This window comes from Macrobrachium nipponense, chromosome 45, assembly GCF_015104395.2.
Source record: "Macrobrachium nipponense isolate FS-2020 chromosome 45, ASM1510439v2, whole genome shotgun sequence".
NCBI lineage: Eukaryota > Metazoa > Arthropoda > Malacostraca > Decapoda > Palaemonidae > Macrobrachium > Macrobrachium nipponense.
This window is the reverse complement of record NC_061105.1, coordinates 3,845,960-3,871,518: the sequence shown is the minus strand read 5'-3', so window position 1 is coordinate 3,871,518 and position 25,559 is coordinate 3,845,960. Positions and strand designations below refer to the sequence as shown.

General features: G+C 38.1%; 2 protein-coding genes across 8 annotated transcripts in view; both read left to right on the top strand.

Moving 5' to 3' along the window:
• Positions 1–119: 119 nt before the first annotated feature.
• LOC135214302 (kynureninase-like) lies at positions 120–5,551 on the top strand. 4 transcript variants are annotated; one of them, XM_064248453.1, is made up of 9 exons: positions 120–362; positions 1,542–1,675; positions 2,148–2,303; positions 2,386–2,602; positions 3,140–3,250; positions 3,505–3,714; positions 3,815–4,027; positions 4,656–4,883; positions 5,280–5,551. In XM_064248453.1, exons 1-9 carry the CDS (start codon positions 348–350, stop codon positions 5,415–5,417), a joined length of 1,422 nt encoding a protein of 473 aa, XP_064104523.1. In that variant the 5' UTR covers positions 120–347; the 3' UTR covers positions 5,418–5,551. The 4 variants fall into 4 exon arrangements, with proteins under 4 accessions (XP_064104523.1, XP_064104522.1, XP_064104525.1 ...); XM_064248452.1 differs by lacking the exon at positions 120–362 and adding an exon at positions 441–658; XM_064248455.1 differs by lacking the exon at positions 120–362 and adding an exon at positions 442–711.
• A 1,198-nt stretch (positions 5,552–6,749) lies between these two features.
• Positions 6,750–25,559, top strand: part of LOC135214299 (MAGUK p55 subfamily member 7-like) — a 43,031-nt gene continuing 24,221 nt past the window's right edge. Inside the window, exons 1-6 of one of the 4 annotated variants that reach the window (XM_064248448.1) lie at positions 6,750–7,109; positions 14,351–14,409; positions 19,949–20,079; positions 21,057–21,203; positions 21,862–21,993; positions 22,229–22,255. In XM_064248448.1, the coding sequence (XP_064104518.1) occupies positions 14,379–14,409; positions 19,949–20,079; positions 21,057–21,203; positions 21,862–21,993; positions 22,229–22,255 (468 nt within the window). In that variant the 5' untranslated portion in view covers positions 6,750–7,109; positions 14,351–14,378. Of the gene's footprint in view, positions 7,110–14,350; positions 14,419–19,948; positions 20,080–21,056; positions 21,204–21,861; positions 21,994–22,228; positions 22,256–25,559 lie in introns of all 4 variants that reach the window. The other 3 variants (XM_064248447.1, XM_064248450.1, XM_064248449.1) reach the window with 3 other exon arrangements.

Here is a 25,559-nt window from a genome sequence, read left to right as displayed (position 1 = left end):
GTTTTATCGCAAACTTAGTAGTTTTTTAACACCCAAACTGCACCAGAAAAAGAAAAAAAAAACATGAATGATTAACAGTCATCAAGGCCAAAAACACTCCAGGGTCACATTCCTCTTGGCAGAGAAACAGTAGATACACTGTCAGTGACAACTTGGGTAGTACTACGGTATAGACGTAAGCTATGTGTTGATGGCTAACGAGACAATCAGATCGAGATTTATTTTATCTTTACGATCTTATTCTAGAACATTTATAAATCGTGTCAAGATTAGATCGAATTACTGACTTCAAGCTCACGATTCGTCTGCCTTTCTGACGTGCAAGATTCAGGAATAACTTAAAGAAGATGAGTGGCTCCGAGGTAAGATTTGTCATAGTAGTTGGCATCGTTTAGTTACCATCTCTCTGACGGACTAAACTGGTTTGTTTATGTGTCGACTTCTTCTTCTTCTTCGTGACTTCGCAATTTAGTAATTTTCTGTCGAAAGTGCTCAAGTTCCCGTAATGAAGTGTGGAAAGCGATGAAAATTCAAAACATATGTGACTTGACTATCAGCTGAAGCCACGAAACGAACCTATGAACGTCGAGTACATTCGTCTATGGAACACATCTTTATGGCACTTTGTGGCCCCCAGAAATTGCTTAAATACACAGAAGTACTTGGCGCTCTTGTGGTTTCAGTTGATATCTATTTACATCTATGATTTGTGTAAGAATGCATGAGCCGCTTGTTAGTGGATATTCCAGTTTGCAATCATATATAAATCTTTACATTTAGTTCAGAACATAGTTATCAGATTATTATAGTACTATATATATATATTATATATATATATATATATATATATATATATATATATACTATATATATATATATATATAATGATGAGGAAATAGGTTTTATTTGACTACGTAGTACTAGTTCAGAGTATGTGGAAGAACAAGTCGCTGGATATATCAGTGAGAACGAAAGTGAGTGAATAATATCTGCTCATTAACTGCCTGAGCTTATTCTAGACTGAAGTTGGGGCCGGCGAGCAAGGAATGAAAATATATATCTGAGGGTTATCAAGATAAGGCAGTGTGATTAAGAGGTGGCGAAAGAGAGAGCTCCCAATGAGAAAATTGGTGAGAAATGATCATGGTTTCAAGAAGCGGAAGTTGGGAAACACATGAGGGGTGGATAAAATTCCGGAGTAGGGTTAATGTAGTTATTTCATGTTAAGGAGTTGTTCCACGAGGAAGTAAATGCAGAGAGAAAGGTGACCGAGCAAAAGGATCCCAGAATAAATTATGGTCAATGGGTGATGCTGTCTGGAGAGGAAGTGGTTTATATTTTCTCACTTCTGAAGCAGTGTTACCAGACACTCCCTCGTTCTGGCTCCGTAATCGGTCGGTCAGTTAAGCTCGTATAGTGAAACGGGGTATGGGAACAGTGTTTACCAGTCGGGCAATGCCCACTAGTGTGGACAGGGCTTAAGTAAGAGGCCAGTTAGTGGTTATAGCATAAATCTGAGGATGTCTCTCTTTCTCACCCAGATGGCAACTCCTCCTCTGTCCTCCCCTGCTGAGGCGTTATCTTCTGCAGCAGCCCAACGCAACGTCAGCGTATACGCCAGGGAGTTTGCTCAGGCCATGGATGAAGCTGATCCACTGCGACAGTTTAGGCAAAAGTGATGAACTGGAGAATTATGAAATTGTCAAGATTGTTCCTATATTTTTAAGTTTTTGCTGTTTGTAGTATATGTTGCTATTTTGCCCTCCTTTTATAATTAAATGTAGGCATGGAATCCCACCCCCCCTGTTCATCTTTTTAACGTGACTACAGTCCAAAACTTAATCATTTCACTTTGAAAGTCAGGTAGGAGTGTGAAACTTAAGATAAAAGCCCAAAACTTTCAATTTTTCAGTGTTAGTTCAGGAAAATTTAAAATGCACCAGTTTTTGCCAAACTAAAACTGAAACTACTTTTTTTTACCATTTTATAAAAAGGCTTACTTGAAATTTAATTTTTTCAACAGTATTATTACACCGTTCTTTAACCATTTTTCTCTTTTCATTCAAACCTAACTTTTTCTTTGTTTTCCTCTGTAATTCAGCCAAGTCTGAACTTATTTAGACTGAAGTTACCGTTCCCTCAACCAGATTCGACTACCCCAAGAAAGGAACACTGCCGAATGCAAAAGTAAGCCCAACGGAAGCTGAAGAAGACTGCCTTTACTTCTGTGGCTTCAGTTTAGGCCTTAAACCGAAAATGGTAGATGCCCTTGTACAAGATCAACTGGACCGATGGGCTAAAATGTAAGCTCGAATGTTGTTGTTGTTGTGAGATTTGGTTGATCTTCTGCCTGAAGCTTCTTGTATATGTTATTTCCTATACCAGGGGATCTGGTACCTACCAGACAAAACCAGCGCCTACTGTACTGTGCGATCACATCGGACGAGAAGAAATTGCCAAGTTGGTAGGAGCTGATCCCAAGTGCGTCACTTCCATGAATGGCCTTAGCGTCAACCTCCATCTTCTTCTTGTGTCTTTCTACCAGCCTACGAGGACTCGCTACAAGATACTCATAGAGAAAGGCGCCTTCTGCTCTGACAGGGTACGTACTGTTACAGTGGGTCGCACTCAGAGATAGCTGAGATTTCAGGAAGTTTTGTCAATACACTTGAGTCCAAGTTTGCAGAGTTCACCTAAGTCACCAAGTCGTCCTGATGTTCATTAAAATGATGCGAAAACCATTATGACCGCCTGATTAAAATGCATATCAGAAACTTAGAAGAGACATTTCTACCAACTTTGCACAGAAAATACAGAAAGTGTTTATATTTTCCTTGACTGATATCAATGGTATATGCTTGTCATGTCACATGCATTATATCCTTATGGGTATTTTGAACACTTGTGATCAAGTTCATTATTTTAGATTTAGACAGAGACTAAGAATTTTAAACGATGGGTGCTGCCGAAATAATGCTTGGAAGCAGGTCATAATAACTGTCAATACACACCTGACTTTGTCAAGAGTTGACCTTTTTGCTGCTTTAACGTATGATTACTTTTATTGTCTATCATTAAACGTCTTTGCACTTCAGATAAACTAGAAAGAAATCATTCAAAATAATTCCTTTACTTATAGTATGTCATGAAGACCCAGGCATCCTTGAGGGGTTATGATCCTGATGAAGCCATCTTAGAAGTTGGTCCCAGACCAGGAGAACATTTGATCTATATAGACGACATACTTCAGGTAAGAAGTAGTAAAAGAGTTGGGTATTAACTTTATCTGTCTCTTGATATATTTAAACAACCTCTGGGTAGTGGGAGTTCTGTTAAATCTGAATAATTATTTTTAAAGATTGGTAGTACATGGTAAACAGTAGTGAACTGAAGCAACTCACTCCTCAACTGGTTCTTGTTTCTGAAACTTCCTTTCATTGAGATTCTCTTCTAAGGTTATTTGATGACGAGGTGTCACTTATTTTCTGACATTTCTGGAATTAGATCCTCGAGAAGGAAGGTGACAGCATCTGCGTAGTGTGTCTCAGCGGCGTGCAGTACTACACGGGACAGAAATTTGACATGGAGGTCATCACGAAAGCAGCCCACGCCAAGGGGGCGTATGTTGGGTGGGACCTCGCCCACGCCATTGGCAACGTCGAAATCTGTTTAGACAAATGGGGCGTTGACTTCGCGTGTTGGTGTTCCAACAAGGTGAGTTGAAGAAAGCTAACGCTGACATAGGCAGTGATGTATAGATGAACTTGAAATGGAGAGGACTTTCTTTTCCCTAATAAATCCTACTCAAAAACAGTATCTGTGTGGAGGTCCTGGAGGCATAGGCGGGGGTTACCTGAACTCGAAGCACGACAGCCGCGAGGCGGTCCACTTGAAGGGCTGGTGGAGCAATAAGGACTCCACCAAATTTGAAATGAGGCAGGAGTGTGACACGGCTGAAGGAATTGATGCTTTTAGGATAGCGACTCCCTCCTCAGTTCTTGTAGCTTGTCTGAAGCCAGGACTTGATGTGAGTATGGTCCAGAATCTCTCTGAAAAACAGTTTTCATGTAGCTTGAAGTGTATAACTATAGTAGCTGGTTCACTTTAAGGCAGATTCTTGGGTGAGCCCTATGCCTACGAGACATTTGTTTGGCGGCCGCTGATTGGCTGGAAGCTGCCTTCCTCCAGGTACCAGCCAATCAGCATAGGGCTCGTCCAGGAATCTACTTAAGTGACAGCTATAGTTGATGTGTTTGCTGAAGTGCTCTTCTTCCATAAAATGCACGAGGGCAATTTCTGTTGAAGAGATTTAGTAATCATCTGTAACAAAAGCAAAGTTTTAGTTCAGAGTAGTTTGATTCGTACAGCATGTCTCACGATCAGTACCTGTTTGTTTTAACTTGATGTTTAAAGTAACTTTTCCCTGAAGGAAACTATTCATATGTCTTGAAAATGGCGTTGACTTCCACTGTTAATATAATGTGATTATGATTTCACAGTTATCTGTATACCATTCTTGAATGAAGTGTCTACTAGACAGCTTTAAGATTTTAGAAACCTTAGCATTGTGCCAGACATTTAGTGAGTCACTCTCACAATACTGACGCAAAAAGGAACTTGATTATGTAGTCTTATACCCTAAGGTTCCTTTACAGATTTTATGCGAAGCAGGCATGGACAGGATACTGAGGAAGCAGTTCCTCTTGACGGGCTATCTGGAGATGCTGATAGACAAGGAGTTTGGGATTGGCCGTGATGGGAACGTCCCCATGGTGACGATCGTGACACCCCGCGATCCGATGCAACGAGGGTCCCAACTTTCCCTGGAATTTTCCGTGCCTTTGCTGGAGGTCCTTTCTCTGCTGGAAGCTCGAGGAGTTGTGGTTAGTTAACTGTCAAGTTTGTTCCTTTTCTGTCTGGAAGGTTCCAGACCTTTCTTGAGTATATTAAAGGCCCTTCTCTCTTCGTTTGAATCTTCTGATGAAAACCCTTACAGACAGAATCAACAGACTATTAACTCATGAGGGCTCCTAAGGGCCTGGCAGAGGTCAGTGGTATATACCTGAATGAAGAATTCAGTTCAGTCAGGCTTGGATAAGATAAGGAATCGAATTTAATAATTCTGGAGATTGTAGAAAATGAATTTGAAAAAAAAAAAAAAAAAAATAGGGCAGGATGTGGTATGACTGGGGCAGACCTACCTGTACCTAAACGAATATATACGCCATGAGGTATCTGACTGGAGGTAATGTAGCTTCACTTTCTCTCTTTTTTTCTAGTGTGACATCCGACAACCCAGCGTGATGAGAGTCTCCCCAATCCCCACATACAACTCCTTCTGTGACGTCTTCGACTTCGTCAGGGTGCTGAAGGAGGTCATTGACCTTTGTGAGGAACGAAGAGGAATGATGAGTTAGTATGTGCATATATTTTTGAGTGAATCTGACCCGCATTCTTACAATGAAGGAAGCTATTTCAAAACATGAACTCGAATAGGCCTAGTAAGACTCCTGGACACGTAATCAGTGTTGAATAAATCTTTTCCACCATCTTTCTCTGCCTTTCATTTCCCATATCTCTCATTTGTTTTGCATCAGTCCAAAGATCAATACAATAATCCTTCCCTTTCTTTTTCTTCTTCTTCTTCTTTGGAAGCTGGCTGCTGCCCCTCTTATAAGTCCTTTAAGAGGCGCAAATCCTGTTTGCTGAACACAAAAGGCCAATTGGAGGAAGGGGCCATATTTCTCCTCTCAACTTTTAGTGGTTAAAAATGTTATCTTGGTTCGTGCATGTGTGCATGGATGTGCTTGTACGTCTGAACGCGTATCAATAGACTCACGTGCCTCCGTCTCAGACACCAAGCCGTGCAAACATTCCTGGAGAATTAACTTCTCCCCGGGAGTAAATTATATTCAAAGAGAATTATGTAATTTTGCATCTTTCTCAGGCAGGATTCGAACCTGTGTGTATTTTGGGTTTGGTTGACGATAGTGACTTATCCGTTCGGCTGTCAAGACAGTTATTAAATCCAGGTTTTGTAGTGAGATATCTGCTATCTCTCTCTCTCTCTCTCTCTCCTATATACTTTATATATATATATATATATATATATATATATATATATATATATATATATATATATATATATATGACTGGTAAAAATGTTCTGTAACAACAGAATTCCATCTAATAAAAGGAGCCCATAAGAGAGAGAGAGAGAGAGAGAGAGAGAGAGAGAGAGAGAGAGAGAGAGAGAGAGAGAGAGAGAGAGAGAGACTGCAATCATATAAAGTTCAATGAGTAAAACTCATTAGACTAATCTTCTAAATTAGTTGCAGCTTGAGCGTGTCACGTCTATACTACCTCCTCGAATGAGCGTTAGCGTATACGCGTATTTCAATTGCGCGCACGCAAGCTCTTAGACATGAAAATCCTATTAAACTGAATACTTTCGTCTTTCAGGGAATAAAAAAAACTGCCATTGCAAACAATAGATGTTCCGTTTCTTTCTTTCTCTCGTCAAGTATGAGCCTTATAGAGGTTGACCTGCGCATTTTGTCGTCCGATTGCAATGGCGGCATTTTTAAAACCCACCCCAAGGACGCCTTACTACGACGGGGATTTGTAATGAATTATTATAACCTAAGATATGAAGAAGTTTAATTATTAATGTATGTATTAAAAAGACTGAGGTAATTTCCTCCTCGACAGGAGAAGTCGACCTCGCCGATGCCAGAGGCCGCGCCGACCAAAGCGAACGCGGCCGCCGAACGGGATTGATTTCTGCCGTTATTAAAAGAGAAATTCGCCGTCGGGAAGGACTCGAGAAACTTTTCGAAGATGCCATTATAAACGTCGATTTTCGCCTCGTTATTTGGCGCGTATTTGGGCGCCTCAGAAGGGCGAAAAGGCGCCTTTTTCTCGAAGGGGGAGGAGGAACCCACGGCGGCAAGCAGACCGACGACAGTCTCATATAGCAGACGACACACAACCTCCCCATCATGGCTGCCTTCTGCTATTGACGTCTCGGCGGCGGCGATGAAATTGGACAGTTTCCCACGCGAGTTATGACACGACTTCCCTCTCGTCTTTCCTGGGGTTTCATGAAGGTGAGGAGAAGGACTCGGCTTGTGTTTTTTTCAAAGGAAATGACGCCCAGAGGTCGAAAATGGCCGCTGAAGTGGAGGTGTCGGGGGAGGGAAAGCGTCCGATTTGTTTTGACAGGTCGGAGGTTTCGGGGTCAGCGGAGGGGAGTGGCTCGTCTGTGGGTGTTAATTGGCCATTTACCTGGCCTTTTAGCGACATTTTAAAGACCATTTACATATATTTAATTAATAAAAGGTCCAATCTAAGTAGTAGTGGCTTTTTCGCAGTCTCTTTTAATGGTTTCTTGCCTGAGTCTCGATTCCAAAATTTACGATGGAGGTCAATTTCTAAGGTTGACTTTTCTATGTATTTTTTTAATCAACTTGACAGCTTGCGAATTTGGCCCAGCGAATGATATTCTAGCCATAGACTTCATATAATTACGGCAAAATAGAAGTTTAGACATTTAATTCATCGCTTGGGATCTTACAGCCTAATCAAGGTTAGTATTTATCAACCATAGGCCACCTGTCAATGTTAGTCTTACAGTTGAAGTGTTTAGGCAACAATTTTACTCATTTATTTTATAATTAAGCAAGATCCTGCACAAACTCCACTTAATTAGAATATTTCTTGGTAATTTGTACCTGTTTTAGGTTACGAACCCATTTAACAGACAAAGAAAATGAATAAGGTGAATCTTGTGAATATCCTAATTGATGCATTAGGAAAAAGAATGCCAAAAGATGCAAAACTGTGTAAGGTTTGGTATAGCATAGTCAATCCACAAAACCTAATCAGAAAATGTGCTGCATGCAACATTCCGACCCATCCACAGTGTGCTGAGGTAATACAAGATTTGAGAAAAGATACAAGAATTTTTTGTTCAACATGTCTATCATGGATAGACAATGTTATTAAATCAAGATTGAATGTAACAAATAGTTGAGGATGAGGAAGAAGAAAGGAAGAGGAAAGAAGAAAAAAAGAAAAAAGAAGAAGAGGAAAACGGAAGAGAAGTAAACAAAAATGAAATGACAGAAAAAAATAAGGAAAACAAAGAACAAGATAAAAGTATGGATGCAGAGATACTCATTGATACTACATATGAGGCAATAAAGCAGCATACCTACGAAGAAATAAATTACGATATGACAACAGAAAAGCAAATTCCCGAAGAGGCTCTACCCAGATCTATACAATGACGGGAAAGAGGAAAATACAGACAAGAAAGACAAAATCTGCAACCTTTTGAAAAGAGGGAATTGCAGATTTGGAGAAAGATGTTACTACAAACATCCTAAGATATGTCAAAACTATGAAATATATGGTAAATGTGCATACTTAGATGGATATGGGGATGATTGCAGAGATCTGCATCCAAAAATATGTAAAAACCTAAAAGAAGGAAAAGGATGTAAGTTCGACAAAAAAATGCAAAATATATGCACCCTGTAGCCATGAATCATAATCAAATAAATAACCAACCAAGTAATAAAATCCAAAATAAGAAAGAAACAAATAAAGAGAGAAATCAAGAATATCAGGTAAAAGAGAAAAGCAAACCACCAATGAGATATGCAGAGGTGTCAGCAAAAAATTTCAAAGCATCAGCTCCGAAATTCTACTCAAGAGATAATAACTGATTTATTATGCAAGAGGATATTGCAGAAACGGAGAAAATTGCAGATTCAGACACAAAATGAATAATTATGATGAAGGAAGATCAAATATTATGGAAAAGTTGGATTTTTTAATGTCAGAATTTCTGGAAATGAAAAAAAGAACAACATACCAGAACAGGAAAGAGACATGGGAAATCCTTATTACTACCAGTATTAAATGAAGGAGAAAACACGCAAACCATCATAGTGATGAATGCGCAGGGTTTAGTTACGAGTAACTCAAAAAGAAAAATAGAGTACTTAGAAGAACTAACCCAAAATGAAAAGAAAATAGATATAATGAATATAAGTGAAACCTGGTATTCCCAAGAGAATGGGAAGGATGATCAAATAAAAGGGTTCCAAACTTATAGATCAGATAGAAAAAATAGGAATCAAGGAGGAACCGCAATATATGGGAAAGACAAAAAACAAGAAAAATATATGAGAAATATAGTAACTCAGAATGTGAACTAATAGCGGTAGAATTTGAATCTGAAAAATTGATGAACATAGTAATATATAGACCTCCTAATACTAAAGAGTTTGACTTAATAATTGAAAAATTGGATGATATATGTAGAAATCACAAGGACTGGACTATTCTCCTATCTGGTGACTTCAACTTCTTTCGTAGAATGGAAAGAACGAATAGGAGATTGTGGTTGTACTTATACATATAAAAAGAGAGTAATAGTAGTGCAGAAGATAAGAGGCAATTTGAAAAGCTATTAGATATGCTACTAGAATACAACATTCAACAAATAAATCACCTGCCAACAAGAAAGGAAAAATACTTTAGACCTAGTATTTGTGAACGAGATGAATTATGTTAAAGAAATAATAGTTTATAATGCGAATATTTCAGACCATAATGTCATAGAATTAACAGTTTCATTCCAAAAGCAAAGTGAAAAAGAGATAAGCAAGAAATGAAAAAGTGGGAAGGATATGGAAAATACAAACTTCTACAGTAAAAATATAAAAATGGTCAGAAATTAATGAAGAATTAAACAAAGATTGGGATAACATTTTCGTAAGTGATGACATAAGGGTAAATACGGAGATATTATATAAAATATTGGAGAAAATAGTGGAAAAATATATACCGAAGAAGAAAAGTAAAACATCATTCATGCATACCAAGAGACAGAAGGATCTCGTTCCAGAAAATCAGAAAGTGGAAAAAAGGTCTTGCAAAAGAAAAAAAATGCATGGAAAGTTATAGAACTAAAAAGTAAGATAGAAAATGCAGAACAAAAGATTATACAATCAAAAGAAAATGAAAAACGGGACTTGGAAGAAAAAACCCTATTAAATATCAAGCAAAACAAAACCCCGAAGCTATTATACTCATGCGAAGAAGATGAATAAAAGAAGAATAGAAATAGGCCCTCTGAGAATTGAGGGAGATTAACGAATGAAAAAAAGGAAATTTGCAACATACTGGCAGAACGATATAAGAGAGAATTCACCCTAGAATAGATAATGAAGATAATGATAGAAGTAAGGGGATGAAAATAGTGAATATTTAGCTGACATAGATATTAATGAAGCTGATATTGTGCAGGCTATTAATGAAATTAAAATGGAGCTGCTGCAGGGCCTGATGGAATTCCTGCTATTTTGTTAAAGAAAGTAGTTCATTCTATCGCAAAGCCACTTGCAATATTATTAAGACAAAGTGTAGATACAGGCAAGATTTATGATGAGCACAAATTAGCATATATTACCCCTACTTTCAAAAGTGGATCAAGACTAGAGGCAAGTAATTATAGGCCTGTGAGTCTAACATCACATATTATGAAAGTGTATGAAAGGGTAATGAAGAAAAATATTATGAAACATTTAATAAAAAATAATTTGTTTAATAAAGGACAACATGGTTTCGTACCCGGAAAAAGTACACAACCCAACTGTTAGTCCACCGTGAGAACATATTCAAAAATATGAAAAGCGGAAATGAAACAGATGTGGTTTATTTAGACTTTGCAAAAGCTTTTGATAAAGTAGACCATAATATATTAGCGAAGAAAATTAGAAAACACAATATCGTGGATAAAGTAGGAAGATGGTTAAAAGAATTTTTACACAACAGAAAACAGATAGTTATTGCAAACGACGAGAATCGGATGAAGTCAAGGTAATATCCGGTGTGCCGCAAGGTACGGTGTTAGCTGCAATACTGTTTGTTATTATGATTGAAGACATAGACAATAATGTGAAGGATTCGGTAGTGAGTAGTTTCGCAGATGACACAAGAATAAGTAGAGAAATTACTTGTGATGAAGATAGGAACGCTCTACAAAGAGACCTTAACAAAGTATATGATTGGGCAGAGGTAAATAGGATGGTATTTAACTCTGATAAATTTGAATCAATAAATTATGGAGACAGAGAAAGAAAGCTATATGCATATAAGGGACCTAATAATGAGACCATCACAAATAAGGAAGCAGTTAAAGACCTTGGTGTGATGATGAATAGGAACATGTTATGCAATGATCAAATAGCAACTCTGTTGGCAAAATGTAAAGCAAAAATGGGAATGTTGTTACGGCACTTCAAAACAAGAAAAGCTGAACACATGATTATGCTTTATAAAACATATGTTCGTAGTCCACTTGAATATTGCAATATGATATGGTACCCACACTATCAAAAGGATATTGCACAAATAGAGAGTGTACAAAGGTCCTTTACAGCTAGAATAGAAGAAGTTAAGGACCTAGACTACTGGGAAAGACTACAATTCTTAAAATTATATAGTCTAGAAAGGAGAAGAGAACGCTACATGATAATTCAGGCATGGAAACAGATAGAAGGAATAGCAGAAAATATCATGGAACTAAAAATATCAGAAAGAGCAAGCAGAGGTAGATTAATAGTGCCCAAAACTTATACCAGGAAAAATAGGGGAAAGCACACAGGACATTAATCCACTACGCACCAGCATCGATAATGCAGCGTCTATTCAATGCGTTGCCAGCTCATCTGAGGAATATATCAGGAGTGAGCGTAGATGTGTTTAAGAATAAGCTCGACAAATATCTAAACTGCATCCCAGACCATCCAAGATTGGAAGATGCAAAATATACCGGAAGATGTACTAGCAACTCTCTGGTAGACATTAGAGGTGCCTCACACTGAGGGACCTGGGGCAACCCGAACAAGATGTAAGGTCTGTAAGGTAAGGTAAGGGATATTAGTACCCCTTGAATATTAAACGTTTGTCTTGGACATTTCCAAAAAGCTTAGTATATCTTAGAGTAACCCATTCGTATAAATCCCTCAGGACATTTTTCGACTGTTGGAAGTCGTCGTCGTCTTGACCAAGAGTTTGTCGCTTGGGTTTATAGTTTGTGGTGGCTAAAAGATATATTTGAAATACAACCTTCTCACACTGTTAGTTCTGGAAGCTATATTGAATCCTTTAATTTTGCTTATGTTAGTTTTTGTTTATTAAATTTTTAGGCACGCAGTGAAAATACCAATTCAACGCAGTATTTTAAGGCCTTGAAAGCCCAGTTGTATGCTGTCACAGCACTAAAGACAGAAATTATATTTTAAGCATATTGTATAGCTCGTTATATTTCATATTTTCCAATTGAAATTTTTTTAGGGTTGAATTTGCTGATTAAATTTTACAAATATCGCTTGAAACGATTCCCACAATGATAAGATTGCCCTAACTAATGAAAAAGTGATAATGAAAAAGTTAGAACATTTTCCAGTTCCACCCAACATCTTTGTTTTAAGTCATATTTTCAAGGAAGCGGTTTGTTAAATTGATTTCCAACAATATTTAAAAAAAAATATGCTTTTGTATATTAATACTGAGCGAAGGTAGAGGAATAAAAAATATACAGTAATGCACTGAAATGGTTTCAAGTGAATATAAAACAAGTTATTAGATTTGAATGCACAAGAAGAGGATCTCGCTGTATTCTCACCTTTAAAGAATGAGAGTCTTCTGTATGGTTGTCAGTTTTCAAGACGTTATTGCTATTTGTTAGGTGATTGCTACCCCCATGTAATGCATCAGGAACTATCCTTCATAAACAGACATTCTTTTTTTTTTAAGTTTACTTAGAGTATTGATGTGTATATGCTTTAGGTTTAATCTTGTAAAAACTATTTCATATCTTTTTTTTTTGTTGGCAAGAGGGGTTAGGTACTTTCTGATACATGACATGACATACAGTTGTTGCTTTGGTGGCAAAGGGTTATAGTAGCTTGAAGTCCAGAATAGCAATTATCAGTGCTTTGTGCATTTATTTGGCTAGTTAAAAAAAAAGAAAGCTCTTGGGTGAAGAATTGAAGACGTGAAAAAAGTTTGGACTGTGAAATCATGTTTGTTAGTTCAATTTTCCACTGTACTAGGTTTGGTTAAACAAAAAACAAGGCAGGCTCCTACTCAATCCGTACGTTACAAAATGGGGTCAGTAGTGACATTATTTTTTGTCTGTGGGTGGAGTAATGCTATTGTAGTACAGTACTATTCCATTTTCTTTGATTCTGTTGCAGCTTTCATGTAGTGAATACCGGAACCGTTATTGTGACTCCAGTGATTTCTTTACAAGAAAGATCCAGCAGTGTGTTTGTTGGGTGCATGATAATTACAAGTGGAACCTTTTTGTCTCTTTAAAACTGAGGTAGTTATAGGTGTCCAGTACAAATTTCAAACTCGACCTTGTTAACAGATCTTGAAGCAATGCAGATAAAGGAGAAAGAAATGGAATATTATAGAGAATAAAGTGCTAAAAGCTTGACTTACGTGGCATCATAAAAATTAAAGACTTTGTGGAAAAGCTGTGACTGATAAAGCAGCTCTCCTCAGTGAAAAGGTTATACCGTCACATCGTATACATGTGTAGTGAGTGTTCAGGGTTACCTGTCAGTTCATTGTGCTTGATGAGATATTTACACAGACCAACGCAGAGTTTGTTGTTGCTGTTAGACACAACTGTTTTGTGAAAACGCAGGTCTTCACCCAATGAACAGTGTAGTATAGTACTGTGTTTAAACACTATAAAAGACAAGACAGACACTCAAACAGAAATTGAGCTTTATGTCCTGTATAGGGGTCTGCACATATGCGCCATGATATATTTGTAGTTATACTAAAAACTTGCTAAAATATGAATCAAGGCCATTCCCGGTTATCGGCGGGATTACCATTCCGACGGCATGACAACAACTGGAAATTGGTTATCGGCGCCTCGTTTAGGTATGCATCGGCGCAGTAAAACCAGATCGCCAATAGCCGAGCCAGCTGATAACTGGGAACTGCCTGTATTATTTGTTTATCAGTTAAAGCACAGGAAAAGCTTGATAAGAAAATATCACAGAATGCCATAGTGTAGTAATTAATACTTCTTTGGGGCTCTTGAGATGTGTTAATTAAACAAAAGTACTTGGCACAACGTTGTTTCTTTTCAAACTTGCTTGTGGCTTCAGCCTTGTAATTGCAAGTACACTGGGTAGGTTAAAGTGTATGGCATCCACATGGTAATCCTCCTACAAGAATGAGGGATCGGTGTGGCCATATAGTTCAGACTAGTGTTGTCGAGTGTTTAACTGGTCTCTGTTTTTTCCAGGTTTGGTGGTGGTAAGACAAACACCGACATGACAGCTGTGATGGCTGGAGGAGATTCAGGTAGCCTGTGTGAGTTATCGTGCATGCCCGCACGCATGCGTTTTGTTTCAGTTCCTCGTTAGCCCTGATTTCTGCATTGCTAAGTTGCAAAAATAAAAGAACTTGAGTTATCTCTCTTGAACTCGAGTCTGTCTTTTCTCCCATCTCACAGTCTGGGGCTTATAAACTCTTCTGCAAGCATTGTGACAGACCTGTGTACTTGGGGAGAAAAATATGTTTGTCCCCGAGGGCATAGGTTTTTAAAAAAGCACCACATGGGGTTGGTTGCCTATTCTTAATCTCTCTTTATCATATTTATTTGCATTGAAGTTATACTTGATTTGGTGGTATTTTCTTACTGCATAATTTTTTTTCGAAAATCCTTTTTTATTATCCCTGTATTTCAGGCTAATGTCTGTGCATTTGTCAGTATATACTGTGCTGTTCTGTCGCTCACTGTGAAATTTCAAAATTAACATTCTCTCTCTGCTTTACTTCTGCCGAGCAAGCCTGTGATTCTCCGTAATTTCTTTTTACTGCATTAGTATAAACTTAACTAAGAATAGTAGAACTCTTGTAATCTTAAACTTTATAGTACTTAACATATTGGTGTGGTATTGACAGATTTGGTAGCCATATCTATACAGTTTTGCTTAGCTGTGTTAGAATCTGAAACTGAATCTAAGCATTATGCAGTGTGTATTTGCATTTTAGTGTGGCGTTGGTTGAAGTGTTCTTAAGATTTAGAAATGTATGGTGCTCAAGGAGTGAAGTATATAGTACTGTATGCAGTTAGTTCATGAAAAGTTACAATGTCTCTAGTGGAGTGTTTTTCCAGATGCAATAGTACTGAGTCTAGATAAAAGGATGAACTTTTTAAGAAAATTTTTTAACGATAGCCAAATATGTAGTACACTGTTTGAACTGTACACTTGTGGTGTCTGAACAAGTCCATTTAAGGTGAAGGGTGAAACTGAGAGCAGATTTTTTTTATTATTATTTTCGATAGGACCAAATATTAGACAGGAATTGTATGTGAAAGTACAGTATATAGTTGTTTTGGGAAATGTAGTAGCATCATGATACTTAAAGGGACACCTACTTTGTTCGTATGTATACATGTACACCTGTTTCATGACTGCTGGATGTCTGATATATTGCAGCTATGTTCATTGATGATGTTTATGCTATTATATTGATTTTTTTTTTTGTATCAGTATTTTGTTTGGAAGTAAGGCTGTATCCAGATGTTTCTCAGTGCTGACTTTGTGCAAATTACCCACATTTTACTCTTCCTGCTCATATTTATTTGCAGTACGCTACTGTATGCTATCAGAAGCATTGCCTCCTTTGGCTTAAATATGACCATATACATAATATTTACCATATTTGTCTTTGTAACACATTGGGAATTTATTACCATAATTATTGTGAAGTTCCGGTTATCGTCAATTTTCAGTTATTGTCGCTCGGCTGCTAACAGACAAATCGCCGTTAACCGGGGACTTCCTGTAGTAACTTCATGTAGTAGAATATAGGTTCTTATATGTAGTCAGGACTGTTTTTGTAGGTATTTTAGCAACTAGGTATGTGGTGAAGATTATACTTATCATTTTAACCTTCACCAAAGTCCTTGAATTAGATACCATTAAAATCATATGCACACAAACCTAAAGATTAGTGTTATATCTCATTACGGTATTTTGCATCATGCTCAAGAAAATCATAATTTTTATTTTAAATTCAGTGTAACCATATTAACTGTTGGACTAAGTATACATGTGAGTGTTTTTATCCCTGCCTTATGAACAAATAAAACCACTTGACAGTACTACATCATTAAAAACCTATTTACCATTACTAGCAAGGAAATTGTATTGTACCCTTCCAGTTACAAATACACCTGGCAGACAATAAAGTTAACTTTTCATTCTACCATAAAATTGGCTTCTTTTATAAGCTATCTGTAGCTGTCTTTACATTTGTTAGCTAATTCAAATTGCAGTAGTTTCACGCTGGACGAGTGGTTTTCGAGCTCGGCTGCCAATCTGGTGGTCCGAAGTTCGATTCCCTACTCTGCCAACGTGGAATCAGAGGAATTTATTTCAGGTGATAGAAATTCATTTCTCGATATAGTGTGGTTTGGATCCCACAATAAACTGTAGGTCCCATTGGTAGGTAACCAAAATTGGTTACCTAGCCACTTATAAATATCTAATCCTTCGGGCCAGCCCGAGGAGAGCTGTCAATCAGCTCAGTGGTCTGGTTAAACTAAGATATACTTAACTTATTCAAATTGCAGATTAGTACAGTATTTTTTGGCTTTTGATAGGGTTTCCCTGACCTTTCATTAGTTTCGTGTTCCCTGCCTGCATTACAGTACTGTAGTAGGAACGGAAAATATTGCACTGCATGTTATTGCAGGTTTCTTATCGAGATGAAAAGTTATTCTTAGGTATAGTAAAAGATTAACCACTTAGGTGTATGCAACAAGATACTGCATTACATATATCAATATGTTGAGAGGATTTATATGTTGTTCATCATTTTTGTTTTAGAGCCTCATTTTGTCATTTTTTAGTCATAGTTTTCTATAAATACAGAAAGTATGTAGTTTTAAGTACAGTATACTTACATACCAACTGCCTATGCATCTAGCACTGATATTAATGTGTGTTAAATAATATGCCTTCATTATTATTATCCTTTATTCCATGTGAAACAGACAAAGTCACACAGAACAATATTTGTAAGAAAAGTCTTATTGCACATGTCAGGTTCATAGTCCACAGTCTGGTTCGATTCATGTCATTCAGTGTCGCCCTCTTCATGATTTCACCCATCGCGTAGAGTCGGCACTAGGTTGCAAGTTGGGCACGTGCAGTAGGACTTTTCAACAAGTGGGTGTTACGAGGTCCATTTCAATCAGAATAAAGACTGGTTATGGTGTTAGTTCATTTGACGAGGGTATGGAAATCTTATCAAATAAGTCCATTTAATTTCAGATGATATATTTAGTCCTGTTCATACTTTTTTTTTGTTATTAGAATGCCTCTTAGTGTGTACCTTTAAAGAAGTAGTATTCTGTTTATCTGAAACTGATACTTTTATTAGAATTTAATGATAATAGTGTTGATTACTTCACCAACACCAGTGAGTTACTAGTACTGCATTGTTCTTTTTACAATTTCTGCTTGTGATTCATAGGTAATTATTTGAAGTTTTATTTACAATTAGAATTATTGGTCTGTGTTTAGATGAATATTTTTTTGCTCTGTATTTACAGTTTGGAAGGTTTAGGTGTTCTTATGCAATTGTATTTTCCAGTGTGCTTCCAGAGACTTATTTCTAGTTTAAGAGCAAGGTTTTATTTTAGCTATTAAACCCTTGAAGATTCTTATGACATCATTTGCAGTCGTGCCGAATGTCAACCCTGGAGAGTACGATGACTGCAAATGATGCCGTCTGCAGGAAATTACCTGCTAACATCAGTATGTCATTTTGACTTTGGTTTTATGTTGTTTTCCATCTTTGAAAACACAACCGTAAGTAAATATAACGTGTGTGATGAACACGAAAAGCCAGATTCGCAATTCGTAAGATGAGTCTTGTGACCTTTAGAATCTTGAAGGGTTAAGATTCAGATCTTATTCTTTTTTACTGTGAAATGTATGGTGTGTGACTTTGGTTTCTCCATACAGTTTGGTGCGATTTGATGTTTTATCATTCCCCGAATAATTTAAGGATCCACTCACTAATGTTGTTTTTGGGACGTAACCACTTTTAAGTGGTTTGGGGTGTGTTGATTATGGCATGTCTAGATTAAATGAATTAACCTGTATTAACTCATACTGCATATTATGTTCCTAACTCATGTATTATTGGCCTGTTTTAAGTAGTGGTTCATTAACCTTGAATGCTATAGCATCTTAGGTTGTGGGGGAAGATGTAGCGGTTTTTGTGCATAATGTATAAGACACTTTGCAGAATTTAGTTTGAGTTAGAAAGCATTGTTGTCCTGATTTGGTTTCTGGATAAGCAATGTAAGAACAGATTTCTTCATAGATACAAAAAAAAAAAAGCTCTCAGCAGGTCTCCAAGGACCAACAATTAATCTCTGGGTGTGGGATATAAGTCCAAGGTCTGATCAGAAACTTGCAAACTGCTCTTTGAACTGTTACTTCTGGTCTGTCGTCAGATTTAGAAGTTACAGTGCAGTATATTCATTTCCGGAAATCAAATTTGAACGTAATTATTATTCTTCGACAGGTGGCCAACATTTTAACCTCAAAAATGTTTTTACGTAATAACATTTTTGTTAATACAGAGCCATTAATTGTAAGTAGCCTTATTTCTATGCAGACGATATACCAGCTTGAAGGAATTCCCACAAACTCCCAAAATTTGCTGTGCAAATAATGATAGATTGATACCCTTCATGATATTGGCAGAAATTCATAAACACTCGCATTATGTTGGGATCGAAGACCTTAAACTAGAATAAGTAGTTAAATGTAAATGCAGCATTGCAGTAAATGACAAGAACAGGAAACAGAGAGCCAAAGGTAACCCATTATTGTGAAACTGTTAAGTAGAACAAATGACCTAGTATAAAAGAATTACAGTTACATAAATCATCACCTAAAAATTACTGCTGAAGGATTCCCATAATAGCATCTATAAAAACCAAGTTCATAATGTTGGATATGCAATCCCAGAGGCAAAGGAAAGTACTTAGTAAAACAAAGGAAAATAATACCTGGATAAACACTAGCAAGGAGGACCTCTGGTGGAGGTAAAGTTGCTAATAAAAGTACATACAATAAAATGTCACTCACTACATACAACCATCAGAGTGTAGAAGAGGTTAATGGTGATTGAATAAATTGGTGAGAATGATTTGAGTCCTGCTCTGAATGCAAAACAAATTCCTTGAAGCTCGGGATATTCTTGCTTACGGTGGATTATCAAGGAGAAATGAAGCTTTACACAGTGAGGTTGTTTTTTGGTATTGACAGTTGCTGGGATCAGAGAGCTTTCTGCACAGAAGTAAGGCTAGTTATGAAATTTAGTTTTGTAATGAATGAAGAACACATTAGAGCAGAGGGATCTAATTTATTGTCACCTTGAAGTTCTACTTGACAGCATTTGATTTTGAGTAAGAGAAAGTCTTTTGTTACAAATGTAAAAGAATGGTAAAAACATGATGCAGATCATTATTATATTTACTAGAATCATCCTCACATAACAGCTTATTGAGCCTTTGCATTAATGAGGTTTGAACCCCTTGGCAAATTTTTCCAGGACAAAAATTCTTATTGACATGAAAAATAAATAATTTTAAAAGATATGTCAACATGTTGTTGTTTTCAGTATGCTTTTAAATATCTTGTAATGAAGGAATTAAGTAGTATACTGTATTCTCATGCTGTGGTTGTAGAATTATGAGAGCCTGTAGGTCTTCACTGTGTAAGGTAAAAACAAGCTTACTATAATGTTTCATAGGAGCTGGTGTCTCCTTCATCTATTTTCAAGTGAACATCTTCACAATTCTTTTCAGCTCTGGGTGGCTTGCTGTCCTCCCTCGAAAAAGCCCGGGTACAGCTAGACAGTGACGAGGATGATTTTGGGTTCCTTGCAGACTTGCTCAAGTCAAGGGAGTTGCAAGCTCTTGTCCATGTACATAATAAAGTGAGTTGACTCACTTGAATACACTTTTTGATTGTATGTTGTCATTCAGGTACTATTATTCATGTTTGCTCTTAAGTATTTTGCTTTTCTGGTAAATAGCAATATAAAAGGAAGTTCCTTTAACAGCACTTTCTCTGTAGTGACTGCATGAGGGGCCTATACTCTGTGTTTTTTTCCATCTGTCCATCCGCCTGTGGTGATTTCACATGGTAACACTGCGTCCCGGGCTTTAAATAGTTACGTTATATGTAAGTTTTAGGTAAATAAAAGGATATGTGGGTGTACATTTGCCACTGAAAAGTGTTTTAGTAATTTACTGTATGCGAATTACACTGTTAATATTCGAAATAGGATATTATTTAAAGCCCGGGACGCAAGTGTTACCATGCGCAAACACCACAGGCGGATGGACAGATGGAAAAAAACAGAGTATAGTTATAAAGGTGTAGTTTTTGCATGTGCCGCTGACCTTCCACACAGTGGAAAGGCTGCTGTACTGGAGCCAGCTCCATATGCTCTCTGCTCTAGCTTGAGCTTAGCTTTTTAGCTTGTACTATTTGTATAGAATATTCCTGGTTAATGTGCAGTACTATTGTTAAAGCAGTACATTTGTATTCCACTATTACATATAGTAGTATGTATGTAAATAAGAGTCAGTACCTGTTTTTTCTTTTGCAGAAATGTACTGTCTCATTTGTATTATCATATCAAAAGTTTACTTTCAGACCAAATACATAACTTTATTTTGTATGGTTGTAATTAACACTAGTGTTATACAAAACATGTAATAAATTAATTGTTTTTAGATTCTGCATATTAAGCTAGCCCAAAATTTTCAAAATATTTAGCCATAAAAATTGTCCATCTGATAGTTATGCATGGATAGTTCGTTGAAAAAAAAAAATAATGCATGTTCTTATTCTATTGTCATTTGCCTTTTTTTTTTTTTTTTTTTGAGTCATTATTCTCCATTGTAGATCAGCCGCACCAAGAAAGTTTGCCAGCCACTGTTGTCAAATGCAGAGGACATTGGGATCTCGATCATGCGAGAGATCCACTATCGCACCATTCCATCTGGCGATGCTATTGAACTCTTCGCAATCTTACAGTCGCCACATATTCAGGTGAGCCCTTTTAAAAATCTAGTTCATATTTTGCACATAAAACCCATTGCTTTACGCAGCCTAAGCCTACATGTCAGGTCCAGAGTCAGATGCTTCGATGTGAAGTGCTCTAAGGGTTTCCTTCCATGCCAAGACTATCCGCTTTTCCCACATGAACTTGTCTCCTGGTAGGTTTGGTCATCTGTCTCTGAGCTGTCTAGCCTCAACTTTATATCGGCCCATTTTCAGTTATTCAAAAAAGGTCATTCTAATTCAAAAAAGGTCATTCTAGTGGTCCCTGTGAGAGTCTAGCTATGTTACACTGGACTTGCTATACTTGGGTACTTTAACAGCATCAAATATATGCTTGAAATATATGAGTAAGTACATCACTTTCCAGACAGTCCTTCCATGCTAGAAAAGCATATTTTAAGTTTTAAAAATGAGGAAATGATGTCCTGCACTTCAGAAGAAATTCATTGTCATTTTTTTCATATGCTGACATATTTGAATGGATGAAGTAAAGCCTTCCAGGAATTGATGCCTTAGTTGTAAGCAGTACAAAGGTATAATTTTTTACTTTTTTCCTGTTTCATTACTTCAGTATGTATTTTCATTTAGGCATGCCAGAAATATTTATGCTTTGCTTTTTTTTTTTTTTTTTTTTTTTTTTTTTTAGGGAGTTCTGCAAGCTCATGACAGCATTGCAGCAAAAGATTTTGTTCCTCACTTGCCAGAAATTCCCGTCGAGGTCGACGAAGATGAAGAAACTGTAAAGATCGTGCAGCTAGTCAAAAGTAATGAGCCCATGGTACGTATAAGACTGTTCAAAGTACTTCCTTCCATTTACTCTATTTCAGACATCTTGAGCAATTTTGTTATATATAAGAGAATCTTTAAAATTAAAAGAATGGTGACCTCAGTAAAAGATTTAGAAGTGCTTAGGAATAACTACGGAACTTGTCATGAAATTTCTTTGAAAATTGATTTTTTGTACCGAATAAAAGAAGACATTACATCAAATTGTTCCTCCACTGCTAACATAGGAAGGAAAAGGCACTGAACCAATTGTGGTAAGTAATATACAACTGATTACAGTATATTTCCATTCTGAGTTGATGTTCTCTTGTTACTGGCAGTTTACATTTTAATTGAAATGGCTAGTACAAGTTCAAATTTGTGAAATGTATTGATAAAAGTTTCTGTTGCTTAAACTCATCAAATACTCTTGGAAAGCAAATTAGATTTTTATGTAAATGTGGATGCTGATCCTCTGAACAGATAGTAGCCTAGATCTAAAAGAAAGGTGTTACTCTAGGTCCTAAGGTTCTGATATAGGGGACCTAACCAAGCACCCGGGGGATAGAATTAGTCACTAATTCTTGAATTGCCAGGGAAGTCTTCTGTATTGGCAACACTTTTTGGTAACATTTGTTTTAGACATAGATGGTCAGAAAATTACTGGAGGCTGAAAACCACAGGCCAAAATTTATCAGTTTCCATACTGAAAAGTCTTACATTCATTAGAGTATTGTTGATAGTGCAGTAATAAGTTTTTGTTATTTTTGGAAGTATAGCTTATTTTCATCAGGGACTTTATTTGTTCACATTTACTGTGTTGATAACTTTGTGTTGATTGCATATTCAAGTGATCGTTTTCTCTTTTAAGCTATTCCAATCAACAGATAAATGCACAAGAGATTATATGTAAATGTCTTTCATTGACAGTCTGGTACAATTTTTTTTTTTACAAATAACTTTTATTTTTCATTTATATGTTCCCCTATCCCTTAGCTGCTTTGCATATTTTGTGACTTTTTTTTTTTTCGCAAATTTTAGTGTAATTCTTTTCACTACAAACCCATCACTTTTATGCAGCCATCATTCATGGTCTTTGAATGTCTCAGACAGTGGTCTTTGGGTCCACGGCAGGTAATGTCTCATGTTTGTGTGTGGAGTGCTGTCAATGGCTAAACATTTACCAGATTACTGCATCCAATGATTCAGGCTAGCCTAATCTTTCATGTCATTTTCCCTACAAGGTGATAATTCATTGGATTCTGTGCCTTGACAGGAGTTAATTCTCTGCTTTCAATCTCTTCACTGGTTTACATTCCTTCTCTTTCGTAATTGACATCCTGAGAGGTTCACTTCTGCTGTTGATAGCAGATACGTCTTATGAATGTAGCAAGTGTTTTCCGAGTCAGTTGACATGTACACATTGCAAGCACCTTAATGGACTCACAAGCTTTTTTTTTTTTCCCTTGCACTAAGTCCCAAGAACTTTCCTTCAATCCTGCAAGTCACAGCCAGCTTTCTGGGACATTCATGTTCAAAATTCCCTCCTGAATTGTAGTTTTGGCTGTTTATATAAGTAATAATGGGTTTTTGGTGAAACAAATCTAGCTTTTCTAAAAACAAACTGGTCTCTCGCATAACTCTCTCATAATGAATGCTTTCCTCTTAGCCCACTGATCTTGTAGGTAACAATTCAGACGTGACATGTGAGAAAGTTACCTGCTGTGGAACTGGACAATCTTGCTACAACCCATCTGTCTGTGTGACATTTGAAGATCATAAATGTAACTGTGTTAATTTATTATGCATGAGGTCAATTTTGATTGATAATTTTTTTAAAATGATTGCAGTGTTTTCTTTCCAAAATATTGTTTAAAAGGAACATATTGTAAGCACAGTAGTCATATTTATATCTTACTGGCAGTGTTTTCTTTCCAAAATATTTTTAAAAAGGAACATATTGTAAGCACAGTAATCATATATATTTCTTATTTAAAAAGTTTTAAAAAAAAAATATTTTTGTCCGATACGTAATACAAACCTCGGTCCTTTAACAATAAAGGAAGGTAAACTAGCGGCAGCTGGGACGGTCGTAAGCTTCGAACAAGGGAGGGGAGAAACGGTAGTTAACTGCTTGTCCGATCGTGCGCGCGCCGCGCGCGCCGGGCGGTGAAGAATCACTTTTGCTTTCGGCCGTGGTGTGACAGGACGTGTTCGTCATCGCTCTGCCGCTATTTTCGTCGTGTGCTTTTGGATGTTTACAATTTCTTCTGACTGGTTTGTTTGTGTCTTGATTGAAATTGTAAGTACTCTTTTTTTCATTTTTCATTGAAAGTGAATTTAATTATGGATCAAGAAGAGCTTTCGCCGCGCCCACCAGCTGCCCGTAGTGTGTCCCGGGCTGGAGGGGCGTAAATGGGCGGATTTCGCTCTTATCCAGACATTGATCCACATGAATTGTGTTATCGGTGTCGGGGGCGAGAATGCTCCCGAGCCGAACCTTGTAATGTGTGTGTGAATTGGTCCGAGGCGCAGTGGGGTGCTGTACGAGGGTAGGAAGAGGCGATTTTTAGACCGACCAAGGAGTCGTCGGGAAAGCTCTCCAGCGACTCCTTTGGTGACAAGATACCTCGTCATCCTTCCTGCCTCCAGCTCAGCCCCCACGATTTGCGCCTTCCCCTGCGGGGGGTGGGGGGGTTTCGGAGTCCTTCTCCTCACTCGATCCGTCGAGTGTGGAGGAGGGCGCCCGATACCCGGATGTTCAATTGTACTCGGGGTCTTCCGTCCGCTCTGGGTGGGGTTCGTCCTCCCCCGGGCGCGAGGGTGCCCCTCTAACTGACCCGACTGTTCCTCCCTCAGGTGTACCTTCTGTGAGTGACGACCTTGGACAGGTGTGGGCGTCGTTGGGACTGCAGGGCGCCCCTAGTATCCAGGGCTTGATTCAACGTCTGGCGGGGTCGGCAGTTGTAACTCATGGTGTAGTCACAACAACGACAAAACACAATGTCCACACCAGCGTACGCCGCCCCTCCTCATGTAGTGTATATGCAACACATTGCGTCGGTGACACCCACGGCATCAATCCAGAAGCCGATTGCTGCCGTACCTAAGAGGGGCGTGCCGCCGCCACCTGGATTTTATGTGCTGCCGACTCCCGACTTTCGCTGTCCCAAAAGTTCGCCCCTGGATCTGCCGCCCGTCCCAATGATGAGTTTGGCTGTATCGGAGATGCCTGTGACGCCGGACTATGCTGCCGTACTGCCGTACCTGCAGCGAGTGTTGCTGGCCCAGCCGCTTGCGCCGCTCCTCGAGAAGCGCGCAGTGCGGGACGCTCATGCCGATGTTGCTGCTGGAGCTGGTCCTGCTGGTGCTGGTCCTGCTGGTGCTGGTCCTGACTGGTGCTGGGTCCTGCTGCTGCTGGTCCCTGGGCTGGATGGCTGGTCCCTGCTGGTGCTGGTCCTGATGGTGCTGGGTCTGCTGGTTGATGTCCCTGCCGCTCCTGCCGTGCCTGCCCCTGCCCACGTCGCGTCTCGTCATGGAGGTGCTGCACCGGTCTCAGGTCCTTCCGGACAGGATCAG